The sequence below is a fragment of the Physella acuta genome, unplaced genomic scaffold (genome assembly GCF_028476545.2).
Source record: "Physella acuta isolate Inbredline_101_S28 unplaced genomic scaffold, ASM2847654v3 ptg000829l, whole genome shotgun sequence".
In the NCBI taxonomy this organism is placed as follows: Eukaryota; Metazoa; Mollusca; class Gastropoda; family Physidae; genus Physella; species Physella acuta.
Window position 1 is genome coordinate 71,688 of NW_026732347.1, and position 27,453 is coordinate 99,140.

General features: G+C 34.5%; 1 protein-coding gene across 1 annotated transcript; it reads left to right on the forward strand.

Moving 5' to 3' along the window:
- Positions 1–526: 526 nt before the first annotated feature.
- On the forward strand, positions 527–27,309 carry LOC131951807 (alpha-mannosidase 2C1). Its single transcript, XM_059314209.1, has 30 exons — positions 527–594; positions 3,307–3,408; positions 3,586–3,711; positions 4,164–4,287; positions 4,895–4,962; positions 5,591–5,768; positions 6,346–6,443; positions 6,912–7,003; positions 7,757–7,863; positions 8,389–8,499; positions 9,075–9,167; positions 9,321–9,437; positions 10,255–10,350; positions 11,435–11,526; positions 11,613–11,666; positions 11,950–12,076; positions 13,410–13,586; positions 13,791–13,821; positions 14,413–14,474; positions 14,727–14,892; positions 16,448–16,539; positions 17,091–17,188; positions 20,467–20,580; positions 20,711–20,783; positions 20,898–20,984; positions 24,147–24,290; positions 25,295–25,404; positions 25,760–25,839; positions 26,202–26,359; positions 26,775–27,309. The coding sequence occupies exons 2-30, from the start codon at positions 3,311–3,313 to the stop codon at positions 27,018–27,020; spliced, it is 3,219 nt and encodes a 1,072-aa protein (XP_059170192.1). The 5' UTR covers positions 527–594; positions 3,307–3,310; the 3' UTR covers positions 27,021–27,309.
- The last annotated feature ends 144 nt before the right edge of the window (positions 27,310–27,453 follow it).

Sequence of the window (27,453 nt, forward strand, 5' to 3'; positions counted from 1 at the left end):
ATGATTCTGGGTAGTTGACCACACACAACATTACCTAGTCTAGTCTATTTTATCTAAGCTATTTTAGGCTTACATTTGAGATACTGTACTGTTTTAATAAATTATTAATTTGTTTAGGGCCTAGGCCCAATCCATAGATTAATAAGTTAATCATTACAATATGCAGTTGTTTATACATTTTCCCTAAAAGCATTTCCACCCCCACTCCACTCCCTCCCCACCCCATCCCCACCAGTTTTTCTTCCAGACTTTTTTCTCCGACGGGGGGTACTAAAAAATCCCGGGGGGGGGGGGGAGGGACACTGTTAAAAGTATATATTTTCTATATAAATTCCATTTCGTTCGCCCCCCTCCCCCCTGAAGAGATGCCTGGAAGAAACACTGCCACCGACACACACACCTCCAAAATTATTTATTCCACATAGTTTAAACTTTTAAAATGGGGAAATGCTGGACCATAATGTTTGAATGCGAGGAAGTAATATACCTTTATGAAATTGAGTGGGTCAAAGTTCAAAGGTGCAAGGTTCTGAGTACAAGCCGGTGGCTGCAATAATTTTTGTTTGCATTGTAGGCCTATTTGTTTGTATGATTGTAAGATTATTGTACACAACTTAATAATAATAACTGTCACGCTGTTCTTCTCTAGATCTAGATTCTAGACTATATCTAAAAGGCTGATATTTTAGACATTTTACTACTATTCTAGATCTAGATCTAGAAGATCTAGATTCTAGATCTAGAGAATCTAGATATAGATCTACTAGATAATAGTAGATAAATAGGTAATCTATCGTTTTGGGTACGTAAAATCGCCCGCGGCTATTAATGTACGAAAACGTTACCTCATTGTCAAGGCTGTAATAGAAGTATATTGTGATATGTTTGTGTCAAATATTATAGATAAATGAATAATAAACCTAAATCAATGGCTAAATATATCAATATAGGCCCGAAATTAACTTTAAACAGCAGTGTCTGCAAGCAAGATTTGCTATATAAACAGCAGCCATTTGTAAAATAGAGTGACTTCCGCCTGAATCTTGCGCTATAAGTCTATAAAAATAAAACTTTAACAAAATGGCTGCTATAGTAAATGAGCATGGTTGCATCTGTTGGAAACATCGCTGGTGTTCATTTATTACTGAAAAGTTTTAATTCAATTGTTTAGAAACAGGTACATAAATGAAACAAGGAAACATTTTTGTATTTTTCAAAACATAAATTCTCCTCAAAATGTGAAATAATTATTAAAATGTAAGGAGTCACCTGTTTTTCACATTACTAGTCGCGGGCGATTTTACGTACCTAAAACGATAGATTACCGATAAATATATAGATTATTACTATTAGATCTAGATCTATATAGATCTAGATCTAGTAGATCTAGATCTATATAGTATAGTATATAGATCTAAGTTCTAGGCCTACTACCCATTAAAGAATAGGCCTAAAGAAAAAAAAAGACTTTACTACACTTAGATCTAGATCTAGATCTATAGTTTTTTTGGTAATCTATCGTTTTGGGTACGTAAAATCGCCCGCAATTTGTAATGTGAAAACCAGGTGACTCCTTAAATTTTAATAATTCTTTCACATTTTGAGGAGGATTTATGTTTTGAAAAATACAAAAATGTTTCCTTGTTTCATTTATGTACCTGTTTTTATTCAATTGAATTAAAACTTTTCAGTAATAAATGAACACCAGCGATGTTTCCAACAGATGCAACCATGCTCATTTACTATAGCAGCCATCTTGTTAAAGTTTTATTTTTATAGACTTATAGCGCAAGATTCAGGCGGAAGTCACTCTATTTTACAAATGGCTGCTTTTTTTATATTAGGCCTATATAGCAAATCTTGCTTGCAGACACTGCTGTTTAAAGTTAATTTCTGGCCTATATTGATATATTTAGCCATTGATTTAGGTTTATTATTCATTTATCTATAATATTTGACACAAACATATCACAATATACTTCTATTACAGCCTTGATAATGAGGTAACGTTTTCGTACATTAATAGCCGCGGGCGATTTTACGTACCCAAAACGATAGATTACCGTTGTTTTAGTCTTTACTTTACAGTTGACTACTTTATTTAGTAATTGATACTAATTGTGTTGGGGGGGGGGGGGGGTTAGTTACTAGAATATAAGTATTATTTATTTAATAGATCAGAAATATCTACTATCTAGATTTAAGTTTAGTTGTATTACTAATAATTACTATTATAGTACATATTATTAGCCTATTTTACTATTAGTTTGTGGGGTGTAACATAAGTAAGTACTACAAAATGATCTAGAGGGGCGCTAAGCTAAAGCTGCGAAGCTGAAGCAATATGAAGATTTCATTACTTTGCTACTGCAATTCTTAATTATAATTATAAATAATTATCTTATAGGTCTAAATAAAATATAAATTATATTTAAGTTAACCGAGTAACTCAATTGTGTTTAAAGATAATAATGAGACTGGTTATGTCATAAAAATGGAACCTTCCTAAAACTAAAAGGTGAAGGGTGTTGGGTTATACCTACTGATATTCAGATATTAACAGAGCAGTCCCAAGTTTGACCCCCATGAGGCTCTACAGCTTGGAACAGCAACCCATCAAGGAGATAAAACTTCAAATTCAAACAACTGCTGCCAACAAATTATCTAAAAAGACAAGCAGGCTTAAATTGGAGTCAACAGCCTATATGGCCCATAACAGGTTGACATGAAATACTTAATTGTGATGCAGGAAAACCCATCCAGCATTACAATTAAGAACGAAGGAGAAGAATACTATTAATATAACTTGTTAATCTTAATGCTAAGAAGAAGAATACTATTAATATACCTTGCTAATGTCAATGCTAACCTAAGCCTCTCCATAGCCCTTTGGTCCTAAAACTGATGTCACAATATTTTTATAAACCTAACACCTATTTTCATAGGTCAGACACTGGTTGCAATAACTAATACGCTAGTGGTTAGATTCTCTGTTTGTTTAATACATATTCTCAAAGAAAAATTTGTTTTTTTTTATACATGTAAATTAGTTCTTATTCAAATAAGGTATTGGTATTATTAGCTGCATTTGAATAACAAGTGGAAGTTTTTTTTAATTTAAGAAAATGGGCTATAGGCAATTTGGTTTCAATCAGCTGGCTTTTTTGGGCTAGATCTCGTAGCCAACACCCTTAAAAATCATTTTCAGGCTGCTATAAATTATTAGTCATGCTTTGTATTATTTTATATGATTACCAAAGACATTTCTAACGTAAGGTCATTTTAAACCATCACTTTCTGCTTCAGAGAAATGGAGCATGTTCCTTTTAAACACAAACGAACGACCCTTGAAAGAGCTGAGAAATTTATATCTACATTATATTTTACTGATGTTAACCTAAGGGGAAAGTAAGAAGCTGCTTTCTGTTTTATTTTTTGTTTTAAAAATCAGTAAGTTGATCATATCTACATAATATTTGATGTTAAACTAGGAAGAAGTAAGCAACTTCTTTTTTTTTTGTTTAATTTTTTTAAGCACAAATTATTAGGAATTAAAATTAAACATTTTAATTAACGACACAACAGGTTGTACAAAGAACGAGCGCCGTTGTCAAGTATAAAACACTTCGCTGCACCTGACAGAGTCAGCTGCAAGCAGGCTATGACTGGGAACTTTGAGGCGGCGAACATTGGCCAATCCTTTGGCCCAGTGTAAGATTAATTTCATTGGTGAAATATTTTAAATATTTAATGTGATTTTTATCAGTAGTTATATTTTATTGTTATAATAATTACATTAATAAAATCAAGAGTATTTTAATCATTTTTTTTAGTTATTATTTTATTATTTCCTTCATACACTTTGAAATATTCTAATTATTTATTAAATTTTTTAGAATCAGGAATATGTCAACTTTTTTTTTTAAAGATTTATGATGAGAAATATATTTACTTTAACTTTGTTAATCATAATTAATTGATCAATTAATAGCAAACCATTTCTACTTATGGAAATAAAAATGTCTTGGTTCTAAATTACTAATCATCAGTATAACTCAATAACGGCTGTACAAAATGTGTGCGTTAATCACACACTTAATAGTTTAAAAAACTATGTATTTTCAGGTGTTACGTTATGTGTGATCATTGCAATTTATCCACAGGTGGAGTACACATTGGTTTGAATTACAGGTAAACATACCTGCTGACTGGAAGGGTCAAGAGATTCACCTGCTATGGAACTCTGGCAGTGAAGCCTTAGTTTGGGTCAATGGTGAACCACAACAGGTATACAAATAGAAACAGACTAATAAGAGAATTGTTGGGTCAGTATAGAAACAATTAGACTAATCAGAGGTTTGTTGGGTCAGTATAGAAACAACTAGACTAATCAGAGGTTTGTTGGGTCAGTATAGAAACAATTAACTAATCAGGGGTTTATTTGGTTAGCAGAGAATCAATTAAACTAATCAGATTTTCGCGGTCAATGGTGAACCTAGTAAACTAATTAGAGGTCTGTTGGGTTACTCACCAAGCACAAATAAATTGTTTAATTTTTTAGTTGAAATATAAACATTAGAAAATTAATAATTTACTAATTATTATGAATGATATCAGAATATTTTCTTAGTGCCAATTTCAGATCAATTCTAAAAAAGTAGATTTACCACATTTGCAGTTCAGTTTTTTTAAAGGTTATATGTCAGTATTTTTTTTTTATACATTTAGATTTTGTTTATGATACATCTGAAGGTGCTGTTAAATTTTCTCTGCTTATGTACTTCTTTTTATGAAGAAGTAACTTCTGTGTTGTTAAAAGTCAGAGAAGATTTAGAGCCTTCAGAAAACTAATGACTGAAGGATTGGTGTCAGCGACTATAATCTATCATTGCAGGGACTCAGTGCAGACAATGACAGAATCAGCTACATCATATCTCACAAGCTCAAGCCATCAGAGCTGAAGTAAGTCAAAGAGTAGATTACATAACAAAAATTTACATTTGACTGCAAGATTTATGTTATGACAACTATCTCTGAACTCTAATGCCTAACTCTTCTTTTTTTAAAAAGTAAAGAAATTGTGTCATGCCATTAACTCAATGTTCATTTGTAGGTATAACTGCATCCTTAAATGTTGACTTTTACTCAAAGTAAAATGATAGTTTTTGTGAAGGTGTCAAATGTTACTATTTTAATTAACATTTCTTCATGTTATTGTGAACCACTAATAGAGTGCAGTGTTCAAGTGGTCCAGAAAAAAAAAAACCTGCCAAATTTTATTTACATATCCTAAATTCTACCAGGTACCCTGGCAACTCAGTGCTCCATTGTTGTGAGCTCTTGTCGGGGCCACCTGTGTTTTTTTTTTATCAACTGGCATCACTGTCATAATATGGTTATGGTTGGGGTAGAAGTACTAGCGAAATTGCATTTTTTTAATACACCTAACAGGTGTTTTAATAGGTACTGTGAAGTCTGAGAAGTAATGTCAACACCTTATTTCCAGATTGTTAATATTTTCTTGAATCTGTTGTTTTTTCTTAAGTCACACCATCTTCATTGATTAAAATTGCCTATTGTTTCCCCCTAGTCACACCATCTACATTGAGATGGCCTGCAACCACCTGTTTGGTATAGGCAGCCTGGCATTGGTCAAGCCTGAGGACGACAAGAGGACATTCACTCTGGCCCAGGCTGAAGTAGCTGTGTTTGACAGAGATGTGTACAACCTTATCCTGGATGTTGAGACTTTGCATGACATTGCCGAGGTACAGTTTTCTGAGTTTTATTTGTCATCCAAATTTGTCAAACAGAATCGAATATGAAGATTTACATACAATATCTGTCACTAACTATAAAGGATAAACTATAATCCTTACACTAGATCACACAAGTATTTGGATAGAAGAAGCTGTGTTAAAGTGGAAAATATTTACTAACTACCCTACTAAACGATGTGGCCTTAGAGATAGAGCTCTAGGCTGTTAACCTGAAAGTTTAGAGTTCGAATCCGGGTCCAAGTCAGTTGATGTCCCTGAGTACACCCAGCTCTGATGGGAACCTGACTCACGTTAGGGAAAGTAAAGCTCCCTTCAAGAAACATGAACTCTACTTCATCTGCCCTACAGATCATTTGGTCTAAAGAGAATTCTTTACTTTTTACTCTGTTAAAACAAGTTTTACAAATATAGGTTTACTACATTTCTTAATTAATGCTGGAACAATTTTATAAAAAAAAAAGTTTTATTTGTCTAAGTGCAAACTTTTAGTTGCTCAGATTTCCAGTGAATAAAATTTTGTTTGCGGCAATTCTTAACAGTTTTACTTGTTTTGTTCACTAAACAGGAGCTACCAGAAGATAACCAGAGGGGATATCAAGCTCTGTATGCTGTCAATGACATCATCAATCACTTGGATGTAACAGACAGGAGAACATTTAGAGGGTAAACTGTGCCTTGTTGTAGCAGCTTAGAACGAATGCTTGACATTTTTGTTGGCCAGATAATCTATGATTTTTTGGTCAAATATTCTACATTTTTGTATGCCAGATAATTTACATTTTTTGGCCAAATATTCTACATTTTTACTGAAGCTTTAATCATTTCTTTTCAACCACCCCACATTTTTTAATGAAAGGTTTAGGACAGTCTTTAGTCTAAACTACATTTTTCCAAGTTTAAACAGAACATAAATATAAAGCAAACATAAATATCAACATGCTTTTAAGGTTGTTTTTTTTTTTTAAACTAAAATCAGATGAATCCGCAGTTTCCTTGTAGGTTTGGTTTTTTAAATTCAGTTTTGTAGCATCTCTTATGTGTCTTATGTATTATCAAATAAATTAAATTTAGTATTGTTCTAGTTCTGTACCTACAAGAAAAAAGTTTTGATAGTTTTTGTTTCAATCTCAGAGCACAAGATGTGGCACAAAACTTTTTTGACCAGAGGAATGGACAGAGCCAGCATACACTGTATGCCATGGGACATGCACACATTGACACAGGTACAGTTGAAATGTTGCTCTAAATTGGAACTATTGTCTTCCACTGGGAGTTTTATTATTTAATCATGAACATTTTTCTTACATCTAAAAGTTAGCTACTTTAGATTAAAAAATTAGGTTCTAGCCTTACAAGTTCTCCAATGAAATCTGTAGAAAAATTAGTACTTTTTGTATCTTGGGAATTTGGTTTAATCTCTAAACCACACTTGTAGGATGAGTTGAAGTAATTTAGCTCACATTGCTATTTCTTTACCTGTGATTTGTTTTGTCCATGTAGTCAAGGCCTAACCTTTTTAGCACAACCACCTTACACAACAGTACTTGTGGCTGTCTTCCTATGTTTTTATAAGACCTGATTTAAAACACATGCTTAAGAACCTGTAGACAAAACAAACCCATATCTGTAGCTTAAAGTGTGGTTGTGTCTAAATTTGTGATATAAGTGGTCTAAGCCGAAAAACATTTCTTTTAAAAAAATGTAAATACATAGTATGTAATTACTAAAGATAAAAATAATTTGTGCGAAAGAAAATTTGGTTTTTACATTAACCAATATTATGGCTGTGTTTAAGTTTATTATTTTAAAAACATGCACAGGAAACGTTTAAAATTAAAATAAATCCTTTTTTTTTTTTAAATTAAAATTAATACCTGGGGTAATTGAAAACATGAAGTAAAATAAAATTGATTATAATTGCTAACAATAAAAATTACACTTTCAAATTCCTGCTGCTTTTTTTCTCCTGCTAACAGCATGGCTGTGGCCTTACGCTGAAACAATCAGAAAGTGTGCCAGGTCCTGGTCATGCACCCTTCGCCTGATGGAGCGATACTCTGATTTTATCTTCACGTGTTCACAGGTAAACCTATGTAGGTCGTCTTCTCCTACCCACATGCGTAATTGCTTTTCCCTTACCTCTGTGTACTCACTCTACAGAGGTGTTAACTTTCCCTGGTTGACAGAAAACAAATTACCTGTTAAAAAAATTGTTCTAAAAATAGCCAGTGGTAATCATTTTTGCATTTTTTACCACTTCAAGCTTCGGGCTGGTGTTGAAATGTAAATCTCATTAAAACAAAACCTGTAATTATTTTTGTTCCTCGTTTTCACTTTTCACAAATTGCTTTGTCAAAATACCTTCTGCAAGTTTCTTTTTTGCCTCAGTAATGATGACAAAGGAATTTGAAAATGAACAAAGCAACAGGGGACACAACCCAATCTATGTTTCAGCTCAATTTGTTTTTTATAGCTTGTGAAATTTAGTTTTGAAGCAAAATAGCTACATTTTTTTAAAAATGTTTTTTAAAAACTGCATTTACATTCTATAGTTTCTTGGTTGATGTGTTTTTAAGTTGCTGTGACTGATTTGTTTCATTTTCTTTAGGCACAGCAATATTCATGGGTAAAAGAGCATTACCCCAGCATCTGGAAGGACATCTGCAAGTTTGTTCATAAGGGCCAATTTGTGCCTGTTGGTGGAACTTGGGTGGAGATGGTTAGCATTGCTTAATAAATCTGGCTACATTAAAAATATATTATTGGTGGAATCTGGATGGCTACATTAAAAAAAAAATTTGTTGGTGGAACTTGGGTGGAGATGGTTAGCATTGCTTAATAAATCTGGCTACATTAAAAACATATTGGTGGAATCTGGATGGCTACATTAAAAAAAATGTGTTGGTGGAACTTGGGTGGAGATGGTTAGCATTGCTTAATAAATATGGCTACATTAAAAAAAATATTATTATTGGTGGAATCTGGATGGCTACATTAAAAAAAAAATTTGTTGGTGGAACTTGGGTGGAGGTGATTAGGATTGTTTAATACATCTGGCAACATTTAAAAAAAAATTTTGTTTGTGGAACTTGGATGGAGATTGTTAGCATTATTTAATAAATCTGGCAACGTTTTAAACAAAAAATTTTCGTGGAACTTGAGTGGAGATGATTAGAATTGTTTAATAAATCTGGCTAAATAAAAAAAATTGAATGCAAAATACCAATGTATTGTGATATACTCAGCCATTTGTCAGAAAGGCAAATCTTATTTTTCTATTTGAATTTCATCTAGGATGGCAACATACCAAGTGGGGAAGCCTGCATTAGACAGTTCCTGTATGGACAACAGTTTTTTACCAAAGAGTTTGGAATTCACTGCAAGGAGGTAGATCAGTTTCTCACTAAACACATCATATCACATTATCCTTGTCACATTAAGACCTCAGCTGTTTATAACCCCACACCCCTTTAATGCTAGGACTCTAATCTTGTAGCTCAACATTTTCTATGTGAAAATAAATTTTGTATTGCCTTTCAGTTTTGGCTCCCTGATACGTTTGGTTATTCTGCCCAGTTCCCACAAATTATGCGACACTGTGGGGTCACAAGGTTTTTGACCCAGAAATTGAGCTGGAGCCTGGTCAATAAGTTTCCTGTGAGTGGTCTTTGTTTTCCGCTGCAGTATGTAAACACATACATGTGTAAATAAGGGGAGTGGCAAATATTGCATGTACACAATTTTCAAGAAAACAAGAAAATAAAATATCATTTCTTAAAACAGTTGATAGTGATTTTATCGCATGATAATTTTTATTAGGATTTTGTTAATAATTTTATGAAACTTTATTTATCCAAGCAACTTTACTATGTGCCAATTTATTTCAGTTTCCACAAATCATCATTAATAAATTGATTAATGTTTTGTCTGGTGCAAATTCATTTAAAATACAATTTGTCTTAATTTTAAAGGAAAATATTTTATTCATCTTGGAGAAATTTATTTTTAAGTGATTTGGTCAAGATCCTTTCATATATTGTACATATTGGTGAACTTTTATTAATATCTTGAAAAATGAAACTAGCAAAAGTATTGTACTTAAAACTTAATGATCTTGTTATCTTTTTAATATCTTAGAGTATAAAACTGTAGCCGAATTATTCTACTTAAAATATAAAATACCTGATGAATGTTTAATGGCTTACAATAAAAAAACTGCAAGTTAAATTATCGTACTTAGAGTTTAATGTTCTGGAGAAGATTTAATGGCGTAGAGTATAAAAAGTGCAAGCCAAGTTATTTTCTGCTAATGTGGCATCTCCCTCACAGCACCACACTTTCTACTGGGAAGGAATCGATGGGTCAACAACCCTGGCGCATTTCCCCCCTGGGGACAGCTACCACATGACAGGAAAAGTTAACGAGGTACCACAGATTTACTCTCCCCTAGTTATCCTCCCTTGCTTGTCCACAGCACCACACCTTCTACTGGGAGGGGGTAGACGGGAGCAGCGTCCTGGCTCATTTTCCCCCAGGTGACAGCTATAATATGCTGGGAAAGGTCCAAGAGGTAGAGAGACATTTCTTTAAGCATGTACCATGAAAAGTGGGGATATCTGTTCAGATATATCCCATGATATGAAAGTTTACTGATTTCTTAGATGTGTCCCAATATATAATTTATTACTAATATCTGTGTCCTAGATGTATCCCATGATATAAAAGTTTTTTGATATCTTAGATGTGTTTACTAATATATATATGTTAACTGATATATATATATATATATGTGTGTGTTAGTGTGTGTGTTCTAGTTCTATGATATGAGTGTTTATATGTGTTCTAGATGTAACCCATGATATAAGTGTTTACTTATTCTCCGTTAGCAAGATAATATAAATTCATGCTTAGACGGATTGTGATAATACCAGCCTAATTCAATAAGGTCAAGGTAAAGATTAGTAGATCAGCTCCAGTATAATCTGATATTTTTTCATTACTTTACTCCTCAATTAGATAATAACTTTATAACAAGTGGATAATATTAAGAAGAGATCAGTAAAGAAGATTCTGGACTTGATTAATTTAAATACCAACATAACATTTTTACCTTAACTTTTTTAAAAGCTCAAACTAAAAATAAAATTTTTGAGTACTTAAGTTATAATTACTGTTAGGTCTCAAATGTTATTTTAAAAAGTATACTAGATATAGTATTTGTGACACACAAATGTTCAATGGAAGCAATATTATAATTTCAAAGGATTTTTTCTGTTGTTTTTGTTTATTATTTTTATACTGTTATTGTTTTTATGAATATAATTATTATTATATTACTCTTTTTCTGTATCACGCTTATAATAATTCCGTAAACCATCAATTTTCAAAAGTAAATACTCCCAATTTAAAGGTTAGATTCGAAATTATTTTTTTATATATTTATAGCTAATTAGAATGTAAATGAAGCAGTTTCCATAACTTGCACAACTTGTTTACCTGATTAATTCCCTTTACAGATTTTTTTTTTAAATCATGAAATGAACTAACCACCAAAATGTTATTTTCTTACATTCCAGCCCTACACAGGTAACCAAAACAACAAAAATTTCAACAGATGTATTTCTTTATTTTTATAATAATTTTTTTTTAATCAGATGCTGAAAACTTCTAGAAATTTCCGAGACAAAGGGCGCTCTAACCGCTCAGCTTTTCTCTATGGTTATGGTGATGGTGGTCATGGCCCCAGGTGAGGTTTTAGTTAACGAGAAGATTGGCTGTGTTAGTGTTCTATGTGTAGCATGAGTCTGATCATTCTGTCTGTCTGTATTCCAGCGAGGACATGCTAGGCAGACTGGCTAGACTGAAGGACTGTGATGGGATACCCAAGTAGGTTCCTTCTCTCTGCTAGCTAGATGCTTATAAAGTTAGTAGATATTTGTAGCACTGAGTGAATTTAATTGCTACAATTGTAACAAAGCACATCCTATTTTTTTTTTAAACCATATCTTCTAACTTTAACTAAGAATCTAATGAGGATTATTGCAGGCTCCAACTAATATAAACCTAGAACTATCTAGCACTATAGCAGGTGTCAACTAACATTAACCCAGAAGCTAACTAGCACTAACGTAGCTGTCAGGTAACATTGAATCCCCTATATTCCCTCTAGAGTGAAACTAACAGGGTCTGATGAATTCTTCTCATCCATTGAAGCTGAGAGCCCCAAGCTCCTGTGTAAATGGAGGGGTGAGCTCTATTTAGAGATGCACAATGGCACCTATACAACCTGGGCCAAGGTCTGTGAGCATTTGAATGTTTTTTTATTTTTACAAAATTAATCTAGTTACTAAATAGCCAGAGATGTGATCAAAAAACTTTGTATTGACCAACTGACCACTGATAAACTCTTGGCTGATGACTGACTTACAAAACACCACTCCTGACATACAACCCACCACCACCACCAACTACTTACCACTGATGACTGACTTACAAAACACCACTCCTGACATACAACCCACCACCACCACCAACTACTTACCACTGATGACCACTTTTTACCAAAGCATCTACTCGCCACTAACAACTCACCACCAACAACTCACCACCACCATTTCACTAACAACTACTCACCACCACCATTTCACTAACATCTACTCACCACCAACAACAACTCACCAACAACAACTCACCACCACCAACTCACCAACACCAACTCACCACCACCAACTCACCACCACCAACTCACCACCGTCAACTCACCACCATCAACTCACCAACAACAACTCACCACCAACTACTCACAACTAACCACTCACCACCAACAACTAAACACCATCAACTCACCACTGACAACAACTCACCACCAACTACTCACAACTAACCACTCACCACCACCAACTCATCACCAACAACTCTCCACCAACAACTCACCACCAACTACTCACAACTAACCACTCACCACCACCAACTCACCACCACCAACTCTCCACTAACAACTCACCACCACTTACTCACAACTAACCACTCACCACCAACTCTTCACCAACAACTCACCACCAACTACTCACAACTAACCACTTATCACCAACCACTCACCACCAACAACTCTCCACCAACAACTCACCACCAACAACTCACCAACAACAACTCACCACCACCAACAACTCACAACCAACAACTCACCAACAACAACTCACCACCACCAACAACTCACCAACAACAACTCACCACCACCAACAACTCACAACCAACAACTCACCAACAACAACTCACCACCACCAACAACTCACCAACAACAACTCACCACCACCAACTCACCACCATCAACTCACCACCAACAACAACTCACCACCAACTACTCACAACTAACCACTCACCACCAACACCTCACCACTAACAACTCACCACCAACAACAACTCACCACCAACTACTCACAACTAACCACTCACCACCAACAACTCTCCATCAACAACTCACCACCAACAACTCTACATCAACAACTCACCACTAACAACTCACCAACAACAACTCACCAACAACAACTCACCAACAACAACTCACCAACAACTCACCAATCTTGACCAACTGATGATCACCATTGTCCAACCTCCCTATTCTGTACCCAGGTAAAAAAGTACAACCGCCAATGTGAGGTCCTGCTGCAGGAGCTGGAGACCATCTGTACCACAGCTGCCATCAGAGATCCCAGCTTCCACTACCCCAGGACAGAGATAGACAGGCTCTGGAAGCTTCTCTTACTCAACCAGTTTCATGATGTTCTACCTGGCAGCTCTATAAATCTGGTCAGTTTTCTCTTCAAAATATGGTCAGTTTTCCAATTTAAAATATGGTGAGTTTTCTGTTCAAAATTGGTCAGTCTATGCAAAATCTGATCAGTCCTCAAGATTTGAACCAGCATTTTTTATTGTGGACTAGATTTATTTGTAGTCTTTTCAAGACGTTTTGAATAAATTCCCAAATATAAATGTTTTGTTTTGTTTTTAAAGGTATTTCAAGATGCTATTAAACACTATGAAGGTAATTCATTAAAAGCTTGTTCATTTATAGTTACTGTTTTAGTATCTGTATTGTAAGTAAATAAATCTACATCAAGAACTTTTTAAAATAATTTAAACAAATTAATTCACCTCACATACTTGGTGAGTGTTTATTATTTGACACATGTATAACAGTTGTGTTGTCATAGTAGTTAAAACAAGGATTATTCAGTGACCATAAGGGGATAAAAAAAAATCTTGGGAACTCTTCACAATAGGAAATTTACAAAGTATTAGAATTGGGATAGTTGTGAAATGGATATTCACCCTTAAAGCGTGCGCCACGTGGTCTTACGTGTTATAAGTTTTGTAAGCCACGATCGTAGTAGGTTTGGTAGGAGTAGAAGTGTAGATAAAGCAAGATAGGTGTAGTTTGTTTATAACTATCTATATATATATATATATATATATATATATATATATATATATATATATATATAATTTATCTTGTGTAGGAATATTTTACAAGAGATATCAGACTTTCTTTTACATATATATAAATAATATATAAGCAAGTCTAGATTAGATCAGTACTCATGGCATAACCTGAATGTTTGTGTGTATATTTCAGATGTTGAGCAAAATGCTACAGAACTTATCAACAAGGCATTGCAAGTTTGTGTTAAACCACAGGTATATCTAATTTTTTTTTTAACATTTAAAAAATTTAAAAAAAAAAAAATTTGAAAATAAAAATACCCTTTATACTCATTTTGGTAAATATGAAACACTTGTATTTTTTAATTCTGATTTTTTTTTTTTTTGAGGCTTTTTTATTTTTACAATAACTCTGCAATGTGCATGGTCATTGAAATAAATTCATGTTTGGTAAACAAGTATACCTCAGCTTTACTACAGCCTTACAATGGTGAATCCTGATATCAGGTAGCTACTGAAGTGACAGCCAAGGAGCAGTATGTCATCAACACCCTGGGCTTCACCAGGCATGAAGTCATACAAGTTCCTGCCTCATCTCATGCTAGTCCTGTGGCCAAAAAAAGAAAACTGGCTGAGAATGTGATGGGGGCCCATAGGGAGGAGTGTGATTTTGGTAAACTTTACAATTACTAGCTAAATTGTCTTCGTCGATGTGATCAGTTTTGTTTTCAGCAGTTAAAGTATTAACCACCCACTTATTTTTGGCAACAAAAATACATTCATAACTTAGACTATATATTTTGTTTCTTTTTCTCTGGAAGCATGTTGATTTTAAAATTCTTTACTCAAAATGAGGTTCGTTTTATAAATTTGTAATGATTCTATGAGGTCAGAATTGTTAACACAGTTTAATGGTTTTGTATGGGACAGCATGGTCAAATGGTAGAGCTTATGTCTGCTGAGTTTGGATTTCAGGTTCGAGTCTGTAGGATGTCCCAGAGTCCACCCAGCTCTAATGAGCACCTGACTCAATTTGGGAAACAAAGGTACTGGCCACAGTGCTGACACACTATCCCCTTAAATGCTGAGGTCACTGAAACAGATGAACTCTACTTCTCATCTATCTCATGTGTCTTGGGCAAGAATTTAAAAAGATGATGAGGAATGGTTTTGTACAAATTCAATGGCTAAAAATTGTTTTGTGTATACTTGTTTGTATTTCATCAATCTACCCATCCCTCTGGCTCTACAACCCAAGTAGGACATTAGTCAGCATGTTTTTCACTCAAACTTATCTGCTGTTCTTCTATGCGTGGGCTCCAAGTTGCCGTAGGTCTGTCTCCACTTCATCCGAGCCTATTTTTCCAGTTTGGTTTTTGTTTGTGCATGTATGAAATCAAATGTATAAACCTCCATGTATGAAATCCAATGTATAAACCACCATGTATGAAATCAAATGTATAAACCTCCATGTATGAAATCAAATGTATAAACCTCCATGTATGAAATCAAATGTATAAACCACCATGTATGAAATCCAATGTATAAACCTCCATGTATGAAATCAAATGTATAAACCACCATGTATGAAATCAAATGTATAAACCTCCATGTATGAAATCAAATGTATAAACCTCCATGTATGAAATCAAATGTATAAACCTCCATGTATGAAATCAAATGTATAAACCTCCATGTATGAAATCAAATGTATAAACCTCCATGTATGAAATCAAATGTATAAACCTCCATGTATGAAATCAAATGTATAAACCTCCATGTATGAAATCAAATGTATAAACCTCCATGTATGAAATCAAATGTATAAACCTCCATGTATGAAATCAAATGTATAAACCTCCATGTATGAAATCAAATGTATAAACCACCATGTATGAAATCAAATGTATAAACCTCCATGTATGAAATCCAATGTATAAACCACCATGTATGAAATCAAATGTATAAACCACCATGTATGAAATCAAATGTATAAACCTCCATGTATGAAATCCAATGTATAAACCTCCATATATGAAATCAAATGTATAAACCACCATGTATGAAATCCAATGTATAAACCTCCATGTATGAAATCCAATGTATAAACCTCCATGTATGAAATCCAATGTATAAACCTCCATATATGAAATCAAATGTATAAACCACCATGTATGAAATCCAATGTATAAACCTCCATGTATGAAATCCAATGTATAAACCTCCAGTTGAAGTGAGGGTTCCGGCACTGTCAGTGAAGCCTTTAAAAGAATGTCTGGTGCCAGCACACGATGACACTGAGATGAAAGTTTACAGAGAGGTTTGTGTCTGGTTTTTTAGCTTAACTTGAATGCAATGTTTAGTAACAATTATTTGTTCAGGATTACACCTTTAGGGAATGTGTATAACTAACTTAGTCTATTCTGGTTTTTAAACTTAACTTAAACACAATGTTCAGTAACAACTATTTGTTAAGGAATATACATTTAGGGAATGTGTATAACTAACTTAGTCTATTCTGTATTGATATAATTTGTCATCTGTTCAGAAAAGTAGCTATCTATACTGTTTCTTCTGTGTAGGGCGTACATATAACTCACTTTGTTTGTTATGTTTTATTCACACATATCATTTCACATGAGATTAACCCACATTATCTGTTAAGTTTCAATATAGCTTGTAGTATAGTGTACTCAGAACAGATTCTATCAGATTTGTTTAGTGCCCTTTTAAACTTTATAAGCTGAGGAATGTCAGCCAAAAATAATAATAAAACTGCCATATCTACATGTTATAATAAGAGCTTTCTGATAGCAACCCTATCCTTTATTGTTTGACCATATCTTTCTGGAAACTGAAATTTTTATTTAGGATGACCACTATGTAATGACCAATGGGCTAATTAAGGCAGTTGTTGACCCCCTCGGCAGAGTAACTTCACTGAAATGTTTTGACAAGCTGACGCAAAAGTAAGCTGTCATTTTTATCTTTATGTTCTTTTCTTCAACTTCTTCCACTAATGAATCTTATTTTATAATCTAACCAAATGGACATAATAATATAAAGGGTCATGTGATTGGGGCAGTAAAGCTCATGGCTGCTAAATTAAAAAGATCTAAGCCCTCAAGTAGACTAGGCTCACAAGCTGAGTATAGTAACCCATCAAGGAGATACAACTCCAAAACAACTGCTGCCTTGTAGTTTGTTCTAGGATGGACAAAGGCAATGGAAGCACATCCAAAAGAAATGCAAGCTGAAATTGAAGTCAGCAGGCCATAAGGTGCTTTATGTGTTGACACATAATACTTAATTGTGATGGAGGAAATCCTGTCCAACTCTACAATAAGGAACAAAAAAGAGGAAGACATGTGCTAGACAGTTTTATCCTTTAAGAGGTCTAAAATTTAGTTTCCTATGAAATCCAAATAAGACAAACTTGTGCAAGACAGATTTATCCCTTAAGTGGTCTTAAGTGTGGTTTTCTATGAAATTAAAGAAGAATTAAAGCAAGTCCGGTGAAATCCAAATAAGACAAACTTGTGCAAGACAGATTTATCCCTTAAGTGGTCTTAAGTGTGATTTTCTATGAAATTAAAGAAGAAATGAATTGTGAAATCATACTATAAAATTTTTTTATTGATGTGCCATGAACATCTTTGCAAGCTTTTTATCAACTGGCAGTTGTCCTTTCTTCTTCTTCGTTCTTAATTATTAGTGTTGAAGGGGATCGAGATTTATCTGCCAGTGGGTTTGAACTCGAGACTTTGTTCGAATTTATCAACCATGAGCTTTTTGCCGACTCGACCACGCCTCCAACACAATTAAGCGTTACGTGTCAACTGGTTATGCGCCATTGAGGCCATTGACTCCGATTTCAGCCTGCTTTTCTTTTTGGATTTGCTTCCATAGCCTTTGTCCAACCAAGAACAAACTACAAGACAGCAGTTGTTTAATTTTGGAGTTGTCTCTCCTAGAAGAGTGGCTGTCCCCAGCTAATGAGCCTCATCTGCCAGAGAGTTGTCCTTTGAATATCATGTTTCATCTATTAACCACAAATTTCTGGTATTATTGAAATTCACAGTATTGTTATTTTTTAATTAAATCAACCGGGAATGATCTCCGGGGGATGGCAACTCAGATTATAGACATGATTTTTAATTACTTATACTTTTTAAAATAAAATAGAATCTCGTAGGAAAAATAATTGCACACTGAGTGAATGCCAAATAATATGTGTATAATAGTGCAGAATATTATTAGTACTTAATAAATTCACATGCGTTTTTTTGAGAAATTGAAAATAGCGTAAATTACTACTTTTACTTATATGTGAAATTTCGTTCATCTATCTGAAACAGCACTCAAGTTATAGGCATTTGAAAAATTAAAAGTAGAATAAGTTCCACTTCAGGTTACCGGAAATTGCAGAAAAGTTGTTACAGAACTACAAATTTGATATCATCCTGATAAATGAAATTACAGTAAAAGATTGTGACTTTTTTTTTTTGCATGATTACAATACTTTCTAAATATTTTGTATATATATTTTTTTAAAAAGTATTTTGTTTAGAAGAAAGTAAAAAGTTGCCATAACATGTAGTTTTAATCATTTATTATAATTAAATTTTACATGTCTAAGAACTAGGAATCAAATTTTGTGAATGGTTTTCTATTTAAACTATAGTCAACTAATCATTCTAAAAACTATGAAATATAAGAATAGACAAGCTTTCATTTAAAGATGTAGATATATCTGTTTAATGAAATAATAAACAATTAATCTTGATTTCTAATTAAACACCTACTGAATTTCCTTATATTTGATGACTTCTTTGGAGCATAATTATAGGTTTTCTCCCTTGGATATTATTATTTATTTTGAAATGATATATGGGAAACAACAAATACATATTTCTGGTATTTCAAACTATTTTTTTAACAATGTAAAAATCCTTAACATGTTTAAGTATAATGTAATACATTATTATATTAATTATTCAATATTATATGACATTTTTTTTTAAATTGATATGTTGGCATTGTTTTATAGACATAGTGTAATATTTATGCTTAATAGATGAAGATTTACAATTTTCTCATTGTTCATTCAACACTTAGCTTTCCTCTCAAGCCAACTGTAAAAATGTAGAATCCCTTGAAAGTAGATACATGTATATGTTTTACTAAATTTGATCTTCTTTTTTTCGTCTTCATAAATTGTGTCTTGTCTTTCTTTATGAATTCTCATTCTAAAGTATATTAGACCCTTTGTTATGATTTGAAAAACAATTCTCATCCTTGTGTTCAAAAGAATTTTTTTTTTACTATAGTTCTATTTAAAAGTTATCACACTTCACAATATAATTGGATAGAAGTCTTGGCAAAATTTACAATGTAAAAATGTAGATAAGCTCCTTGCTTATATTAATTTTACAAAGATCTGCTTATTGAAGTATGCAGTGCTTCACAATAGCTTTGTGCTGTAAAGTATTGTACAAGTGTTGTCACTTCACACCAAAAATGTCACAATTCTATTAAAAGTTTCAATGGATGTTTCTTCCTTGTGAGTGGAGTTTTCAAATGTGTTTTTTCAACTTAACTAATAGATCCTATTAAATAAGCATCTTAAATTTACTTCATTTGAAGTATTTATTATACAACAAGTGTAGTATCCAGTTAATTGATAAACTTTTCACAAAGAACTTGAGATATTATTAGTATTCTGAGCCTTTTTTTAGATGACAGGCCTCCAACAGTCTGCAAACAAACCTTTATACAAAACTTGATACCTGGACGATTCTTACCACAGATTTTTCGACCTAGAACATTTTTAAAAATTAACTCATATAAACCTTCAAAGATAAATGAATCTTACTGGTCAGCAAAGATATGAAAATATCCTATAATTTACTAGCTGATTTGTTGCAAACCTCTTTTATTTAGTATCTGGGTGACACAGTATTATTATGACTTAAAAAATGTACTGGCATCTGTAAAATTGAATACTGTACAATCTCTCTTAAATTAGCACTAGTCTGTGCCTGTCACAGAGATGTGCCATGTAGTTTGGAATCTGCTGGTCTAAAGAAGGGTAGATAACTTATCCAGCCAGTTTCTTCTGTATAATGAAATATTCATCATGAGATCTTTATCCCTTATGTTCAGATGGTCTAAAGAAGGGGTAGATCACACTTATCCTGCCAACCCGTTTCTTCTGTATCATGAGATATTTATCCCTTATGTTCAGATGGTCTAAAGAAGGGGTAGATCACACTTATCCAGCCAACCAGTTTCTGATCTATGATGATGTCCCCTTGTATTGGGATGCCTGGGATGTTATGGACTACCACTTAGAAACAAGGTGAGATCATTTAAAACACTTGTTACCATGCACTGTATATGTGTCTAATTATCTTTCCTATACCTATTCTCAACTTTCATCATGTCTAATATAAAGACATTTTATTATCATTTCCCTCCCGATTTTTTAGAAAAATTATTCAGACTCCAATTCAAAGAATTGTTATTGAAGAGGAGACAAGTAGGTCAAGAGTGGCACTAGTTGTAAGTTGTTTTTGTCAGCTATTATTTCTTGTTAATTTACCCACTTCAGACATCTGGAAATTTTACTTTTGGTTATACTTGATGTAAATAAGTGTTGAAAAACTATTTCTGTAGATGAGCCTAAAGATCAGTGACCAGAGTTACTTGAAACAGGAGATTGTTCTTGATGCTGGCAGTCCTTGTCTAGTGTTCCACACTGAGGTAATTGTGGTGATGTAATGTGTATGAAAGGTACATACGTGGAACGGGTCACTGCGTGTGTGTATGTAGCTTGTAGTGTGACGCGAGGCCGGGTGTGTTGACGTGTATGTTGTTGTACGGAGTGAACGAGGGTACAAGGGAAGCGACTGGTCGGGTGACAGTGGCTGTGTTGTGAGCGGAGAAATGTGGTGTGTAGGAATGAATGCGGCGGGCAGTGGAAGGTTGGGCACGAAAGAAGGCAGGTTGATTTGGTGCCTGAAGGATAGAGAAATAAAGGACTGTGATATCTAACTGCAATTGTGTTGTGCATTTCTTGGATATTCATCAACCCTCACACACTTGGTGGAGCTGCGGGACCCACAATTGGGGAATAGAACAGATCTCCTGTAAGTGACAACTTTTTGAGTTTTTGAATTAGTTGAATTATGGAGGAACCAATGAGTTTGTCAGAGATGTATAGACTGGGCAAAAGCAACGGATACGAGGGAGAGAAGTTGGACGAGTGGGTGGAGAAAAGAATGAATGAGAGTGAAGAAAGGAGGGACAGATGGTGCAGGAGGGAAAGAGAAAAGATGGAGACAGAAGCAAGAATAGAGGTGGAAAGAATGAAGATGGAGCAAGAAAAAATGGAAGCGGAAGCGAGAATAGAGGTGGAAAGAATGAAGGCGGAAGCAGCGATCGAAAAAGAAAGGCAGGAATTCGAACTGGCACGAATGAAGAATGAAGGTATGAAAAACATACCACACATAGACATGAACCATCAAAACATCCTATCAAAGTTGCCGAAATTTCAGGAAGATTCGGAAAACATAGATGCGTACATCAGGAGATTCGAGACAGTGGCGAGGACGACAGGCTTGAGCAATACGCAGTGGGGAACTCAACTCCTTGTCTTAATAGGAGGGAAGGCATTGGATGCATGTCAGGGCCTGAGTGAGGATCAAATGAAAGACTACAGAACATTAAAGGAAACTCTCCTTGAGTTCTTCTTACATAATGAAGACTCGTATAGAAAAAAGGTTCACAACAGACTACCATCCAATGCGGAGGACTTCAAGAACTACGTGTTGGATCTAAAAACCACGTTTATGAAGTGGCTAGAAACGGCTAGAGTGGAGATGAAAGTGGAGAATATAATTGAATTCATGTTGATAGACAAAGTATTAAATTCAGTAGATAAGCAGTTACTAAGTTACATACAGGAAAGGAAGCCCACCACTCTAAAGGAACTCACTGACCACTGCCAAAAGTACATTGTTGCACACACGGATAGACCAATAGCTAACAAAGAATCAGAGTATGAATCAATATTCTACGCGAAGGCGACAGGCGATACAGCGGAGTATGTTGGTCTAGAGGCAGGAAACTACGGATATGACAATCGTCGGCCAATGAGATATGGAACACAAACCAACGGCACAAGATACGTTGGGAGGTGTTTTAACTGCCAACAACCAGGTCACATGAGAAGGAACTGTCCGCATAGAAATTCAAACGCTGGGGTCAATAACCAGGCGGCGGGTCAAGAATACCCCAGAGACACAAACACTCCTGCGGCACACAGTTATTACAGCCAACAACATAGACCGCGGCAGGACGGAAATCATAACAATGATTACAACAGTAGTCCAGATAAGGAGGGTGTAGAACAAGCACCGTTACTACAGATCACACCGAAAATACCAACGCTAATGGTGAATGTGGGAGCTCATACGGTAGAGGCGGTGAGAGACACGGGGTGCTCTACTATTGCTGTAAAAAGTAGCTATGTTGAACAGCACCAATACACGGGCGAATGGAAAATGGTAGAGGTGTTTGGTGGCACGGTCATACGCCTACCGATAGCACTGATAAACATTAAATCACCGTATGTGACGGGACAAGTCCGAGCCTTAGTGTTCGAACGAGGATCATTCGACGTAATCATCGGGAATGATATCGGGAGAGAGACAATACCACAAAACTATCATTCTAATGCAGCGGTAAGGTGATATTTGATCTGGTCACAGTCTGGGACGGAGCACACAACAAGACGGCGGTGAGACAACACGTGTAAGACATTTGTTATACAATATACATTATGTAGCATGGCGTCCTTCCACAAGTTGTATCGAAGGAGAGAAAAATCGACGTCGTATCCAAAGTTTAAAACAAGTACCGGTATCCTTTTTGTTAAGGTTTTTTGTCGTATGTATGTATATTGTTAATTGTTATATACGAGAAATGTAAATGATGATGTTCTTGCAGAGACTGAAGGTGGATTGTACCCAACAAAAGTATGCTACGGGTGGTGTCGAGCCAACAATCGGTTGTCGTTTATGTGTGATGTTTTAACATATCTCAAATGTTCTATATAGAGCTACTATGTAGCTATTATCTGGAATGTAATATGTACATATTCTGTTGAATTGTTGGTTTTCTTTTTTTTGTTTCTGTGTTGATAATTCCGCTGATTGCATCAGCTAGGGACAGATGGAGGGTGTGTGGTGATGTAATGTGTATGAAAGGTGAATACGTGGAACGGGTCACTGCGTGTGTGTATGTAGCTTGTAGTGTGACGCGAGGCCGGGTGTGTTGACGTGTATGTTGTTGTACGGAGTGAACGAGGGTACAAGGGAAGCGACTGGTCGGGTGACAGTGGCTGTGTGGTGAGCGAGAGAAATGTGGTGTGTAGGAATGAATGCGGCGGGCAGTGGAAGGTTGGGCACGAAAGAAGGCAGGTTGATTTGGTGCCTGAAGGATAGAGAAATAAAGGACTGTGATATCTAACTGCAATTGTGTTGTGTATTTCTTGGATATTCATCAACCCTCACAGTAATGTTTATTTTCTCCTTAGTGTTTTTGTGTTGTGTGAAGACGTTAATGGGTTAAATTATAATAACCTGCAAGTTAGTTCCTAAAACAGCTGTCTTACAGGAGTTATGATTGTATTAAAACAACCACTTTTATTCAAGTTATAATTTTGTTATTATAACATTTTATATTGAAGTTAAAATATTTAAAGCAATCAACTGCATTTTGAGTGGAAAAACATAATTTGATCTGATCACTGTTACATTGATGTGTACGTGCTGAATGAATGTGTTGTTTATGGTAGCAACCATATGATTCATTTTAAACTTGTTTTAAAATCACATAATGCTACAAAATGTTACATCTCAGGTGAGTTGGTATGAAGCGCACAAGTTCCTCAAGGTAGAGTTCCCCACAACTGTACATGCCACAGAGGCCACATATGACATCCAGAGTGGATTCCTCAAACGACCTAATCATTACAACACTTCATGGGACTCTGCTAGATTTGAGGTCTGGTGCTTATTTTTACTTAGATTATCATTATTACAATCAGTAAGGAAAAAACCTTGAGTAAAACCATATGTAAAACCATTTTACCTTTTTACTTTCTCGTATATACAAAGTATAGAGAAAGTATTGTCATCGTGCACAAAAATAACATGAAATTTTGACAGTTTTCACCGTTTTACTCCTCAGTCCTTCATCACATCCGGAGTATAAAGGACTTATTTTAATCAGGCAAAAATTATAAATACAAATATATTAACATTTTGGCGTTTTATGCGTTATCGAGTCTTAAAACTGGACTTTGCAATTCTGTCAGTTGTTTGTGTGTCCGTGTGTAAACACGATTACTTGAGTACCGTTACAGCTAGGTTGATGAAATTTCATATATAAGTATTTTATCAAAATCGTAGATCCGTATCAACTTTTGAGCGATTTCCGATAACCGGAAGTGGTACTTTTTCTACTTTGAATTTTTAAAAAGCCTATAACTTGAGTACTATTTCAGATAGATAATTGAAATTTCACATGTAAGTAAAAGATCTAATTCTCTACCTTCTGTCAAATTTTGAGTAATTTCCGTTGACCGGAAGTACTAATTTACGCTATTTCCGATTTCTCAAAAAACGCACGTATATTTTTAAAGTACTAATAATATCCCGCACTATTATGCACATTTTATTAGGCGTTCACTTGGTGTGCAATTCTTTTTTTTTACGAGATTCTATTATAAAAAGTTTAAGTAATTATAAATGGATTACAAATATTGTCTATGTCATGAGTTGCCATCCCTCGTAGTTTTATATTAGAATATTCGAGAAAGTTTAGGGGAGATCACTCCCGGTTTATTTTAGTTAAACACTTAAATTTTATTGGTTCCTCTTGTGGGATCAAGGGCATGGACAACAGCAAGGGAGGCATAGTTTAACAGAAGTGTAGGCCTACAGCATGAAAATACAAAGATATAAGTAAATATATTAAATAAAAAAGTTTTGTTTTGAATTGTGTAGGTGTGTGGACACAAGTGGGTTGACCTATCTGAACATGGGTTTGGTGTCAGTGTGATAAACAATTGCAAATATGGTCACTCAGTAGTTGATGGAGTCATGCGTCTCTCTCTGTGAGTATAACATTGATTTCTTAGTAGACTGCATTTTTAAAAATTCTCAACTACTTAAAAGCATGTAAGAGAAAAATTTATTTAAAACTTAAAACTAAGAATTATATACGCAAATCTTATTTTAATAGTAACAATTTAACTTGTTTGACTTGGCATCAGTATTTTAAATCTACCACATAAATCATTTTAGTTTGAATATTTAAAACTATTCTGTCAAAACACTATTGCCATAGGAGAAAATTGCAATGATCATTATTGTTCAAAAGTACTTTTGAAGATATTACTGATGTGAGTGCTAAGTTTTAAAATATCCTGGTAGAGCGCATACATTTTGATTTCTGTTCATTATTTCCAGGCTAAGATCACCCAAAACACCAGACCCCAAGGCTGACATGGGAGTCCACACATTCTCTTACGCTCTGATGCCACATATTGGTAATTTATTTTTATTGTCTGGGTAATTTTTTGCAGTGCTAAATATTGTATCAATTGCTTTGCTGTTTTAGACTAGAACTATTAATCACTATTACTACAAGATAAGAAAGTAGCTCTACATCAAATTTAAAGGTTAAAAGTCATTTTATTTTCCAACAAAAAAAAAGATAAGGCTTGAATCATTTTTGGGATCTATAGCAGCCACTGAAACACTTAAAAATATGTTTTAACTTTAGCAATGACAATTTTGTAGTTATTAAAATAGGTTTGTCTCACAAATTATGTTTTCAGGTATTTAACATTCTAGAAATAAAGTTTCTGTTTTTAATGATGGAGATATTTTTTTTAAAACTCCAACACAGGCACATTCCAGGAATCTGATGTCATCCAGATAGCTGTGGCCTTCAACTGTCCACTGAGATTGTTTAGTGGCCCATCTTCCAATCATCTGGAGCCATTTGTCTCCCAAGGGCTCTTCACAGTTGATACAAAACAAGTTGTTGTTCAAGCTGTTAAAATGGTAAAACTTGTTGCACATCAGTTAATCTACCTTATTCTTATGGCTGTTACAGATTATTTGTTAAATACACACAGCACAGCCCCCCTTACTTGTATGGTTTTGCTTGTAATTTTGGATACCAAAGTAATGAATTACAATTATGCCCAAACTTTTATGCTTTTCACAAAAAAGTGAAATTGTAGTTAGGGTAAAGTGGGGGGGGGGGGGGGGGGGGGGGAGGGGGTGTTTGTAACTTTCAATTCCTAGTCTGAGTTTTATTTTCAGTCAGTTCAACTTTCAGCTATAGGTCTACTTCTGTTTACATGTCATCTATAACAATAACAATTCCTTCCCCCTCCCAAGCAAGAGTCTTTAGGTCTGTGTTGTGAACTTTCATTGATCCAGTGAATTTACTGCTAAAAACATTGTTCTTTAGGCTGAAGATGGCAGCAAGACAATCATACTGAGGTTACACGAAGCCTATGGAGGCAGCACTACAGTAAATGTCCAAACACACCTAACACTGAAGGACGTCCATGCATGCAATGGTCTGGAAGATTCTCTGCACCTGCATGACACGGACAGGGAAGTGGACATCAAGCTCCGACAAGATGAACACGGCTACACGTTTTCTTTTGATGTCTTGCCTTTTCAAATAGTCTCACTAAGGTGTAGTCTATGAGTTATGTTTTGGAAGATTTTCTTTCTTTTACAATCTTGCTTTGTTTTTTATTTATTCCCTAACATTTGTCATTGATGTTTTAGTGATTCATCATGAGATCCATATCTAATTGAGTGATATATTTTACAATGGCGCTTTTTCTTTTGTTGAATGTTGATTATGTATGGAATTGACCAACAGATATAAATTGCTGGCAATCTAATTGTTATCATTTAAACCTGAGGTTAATGTACTTGCTAAGTGTTAGTTTTTTCTCCAACAAATGCTTTACAAAAAAATGTTTTGAATTAAACAAGTTTTTTCTCCAACAAATGCTTTACAAAAAAATGTTTTGAATTAAACAATCTTGTTAAAAGTTCATGAAAATAAAATGGGTATAATTTTGTTATCATTTTATATTTTACCCCTTGCAACACATGACAAATTGATAAGC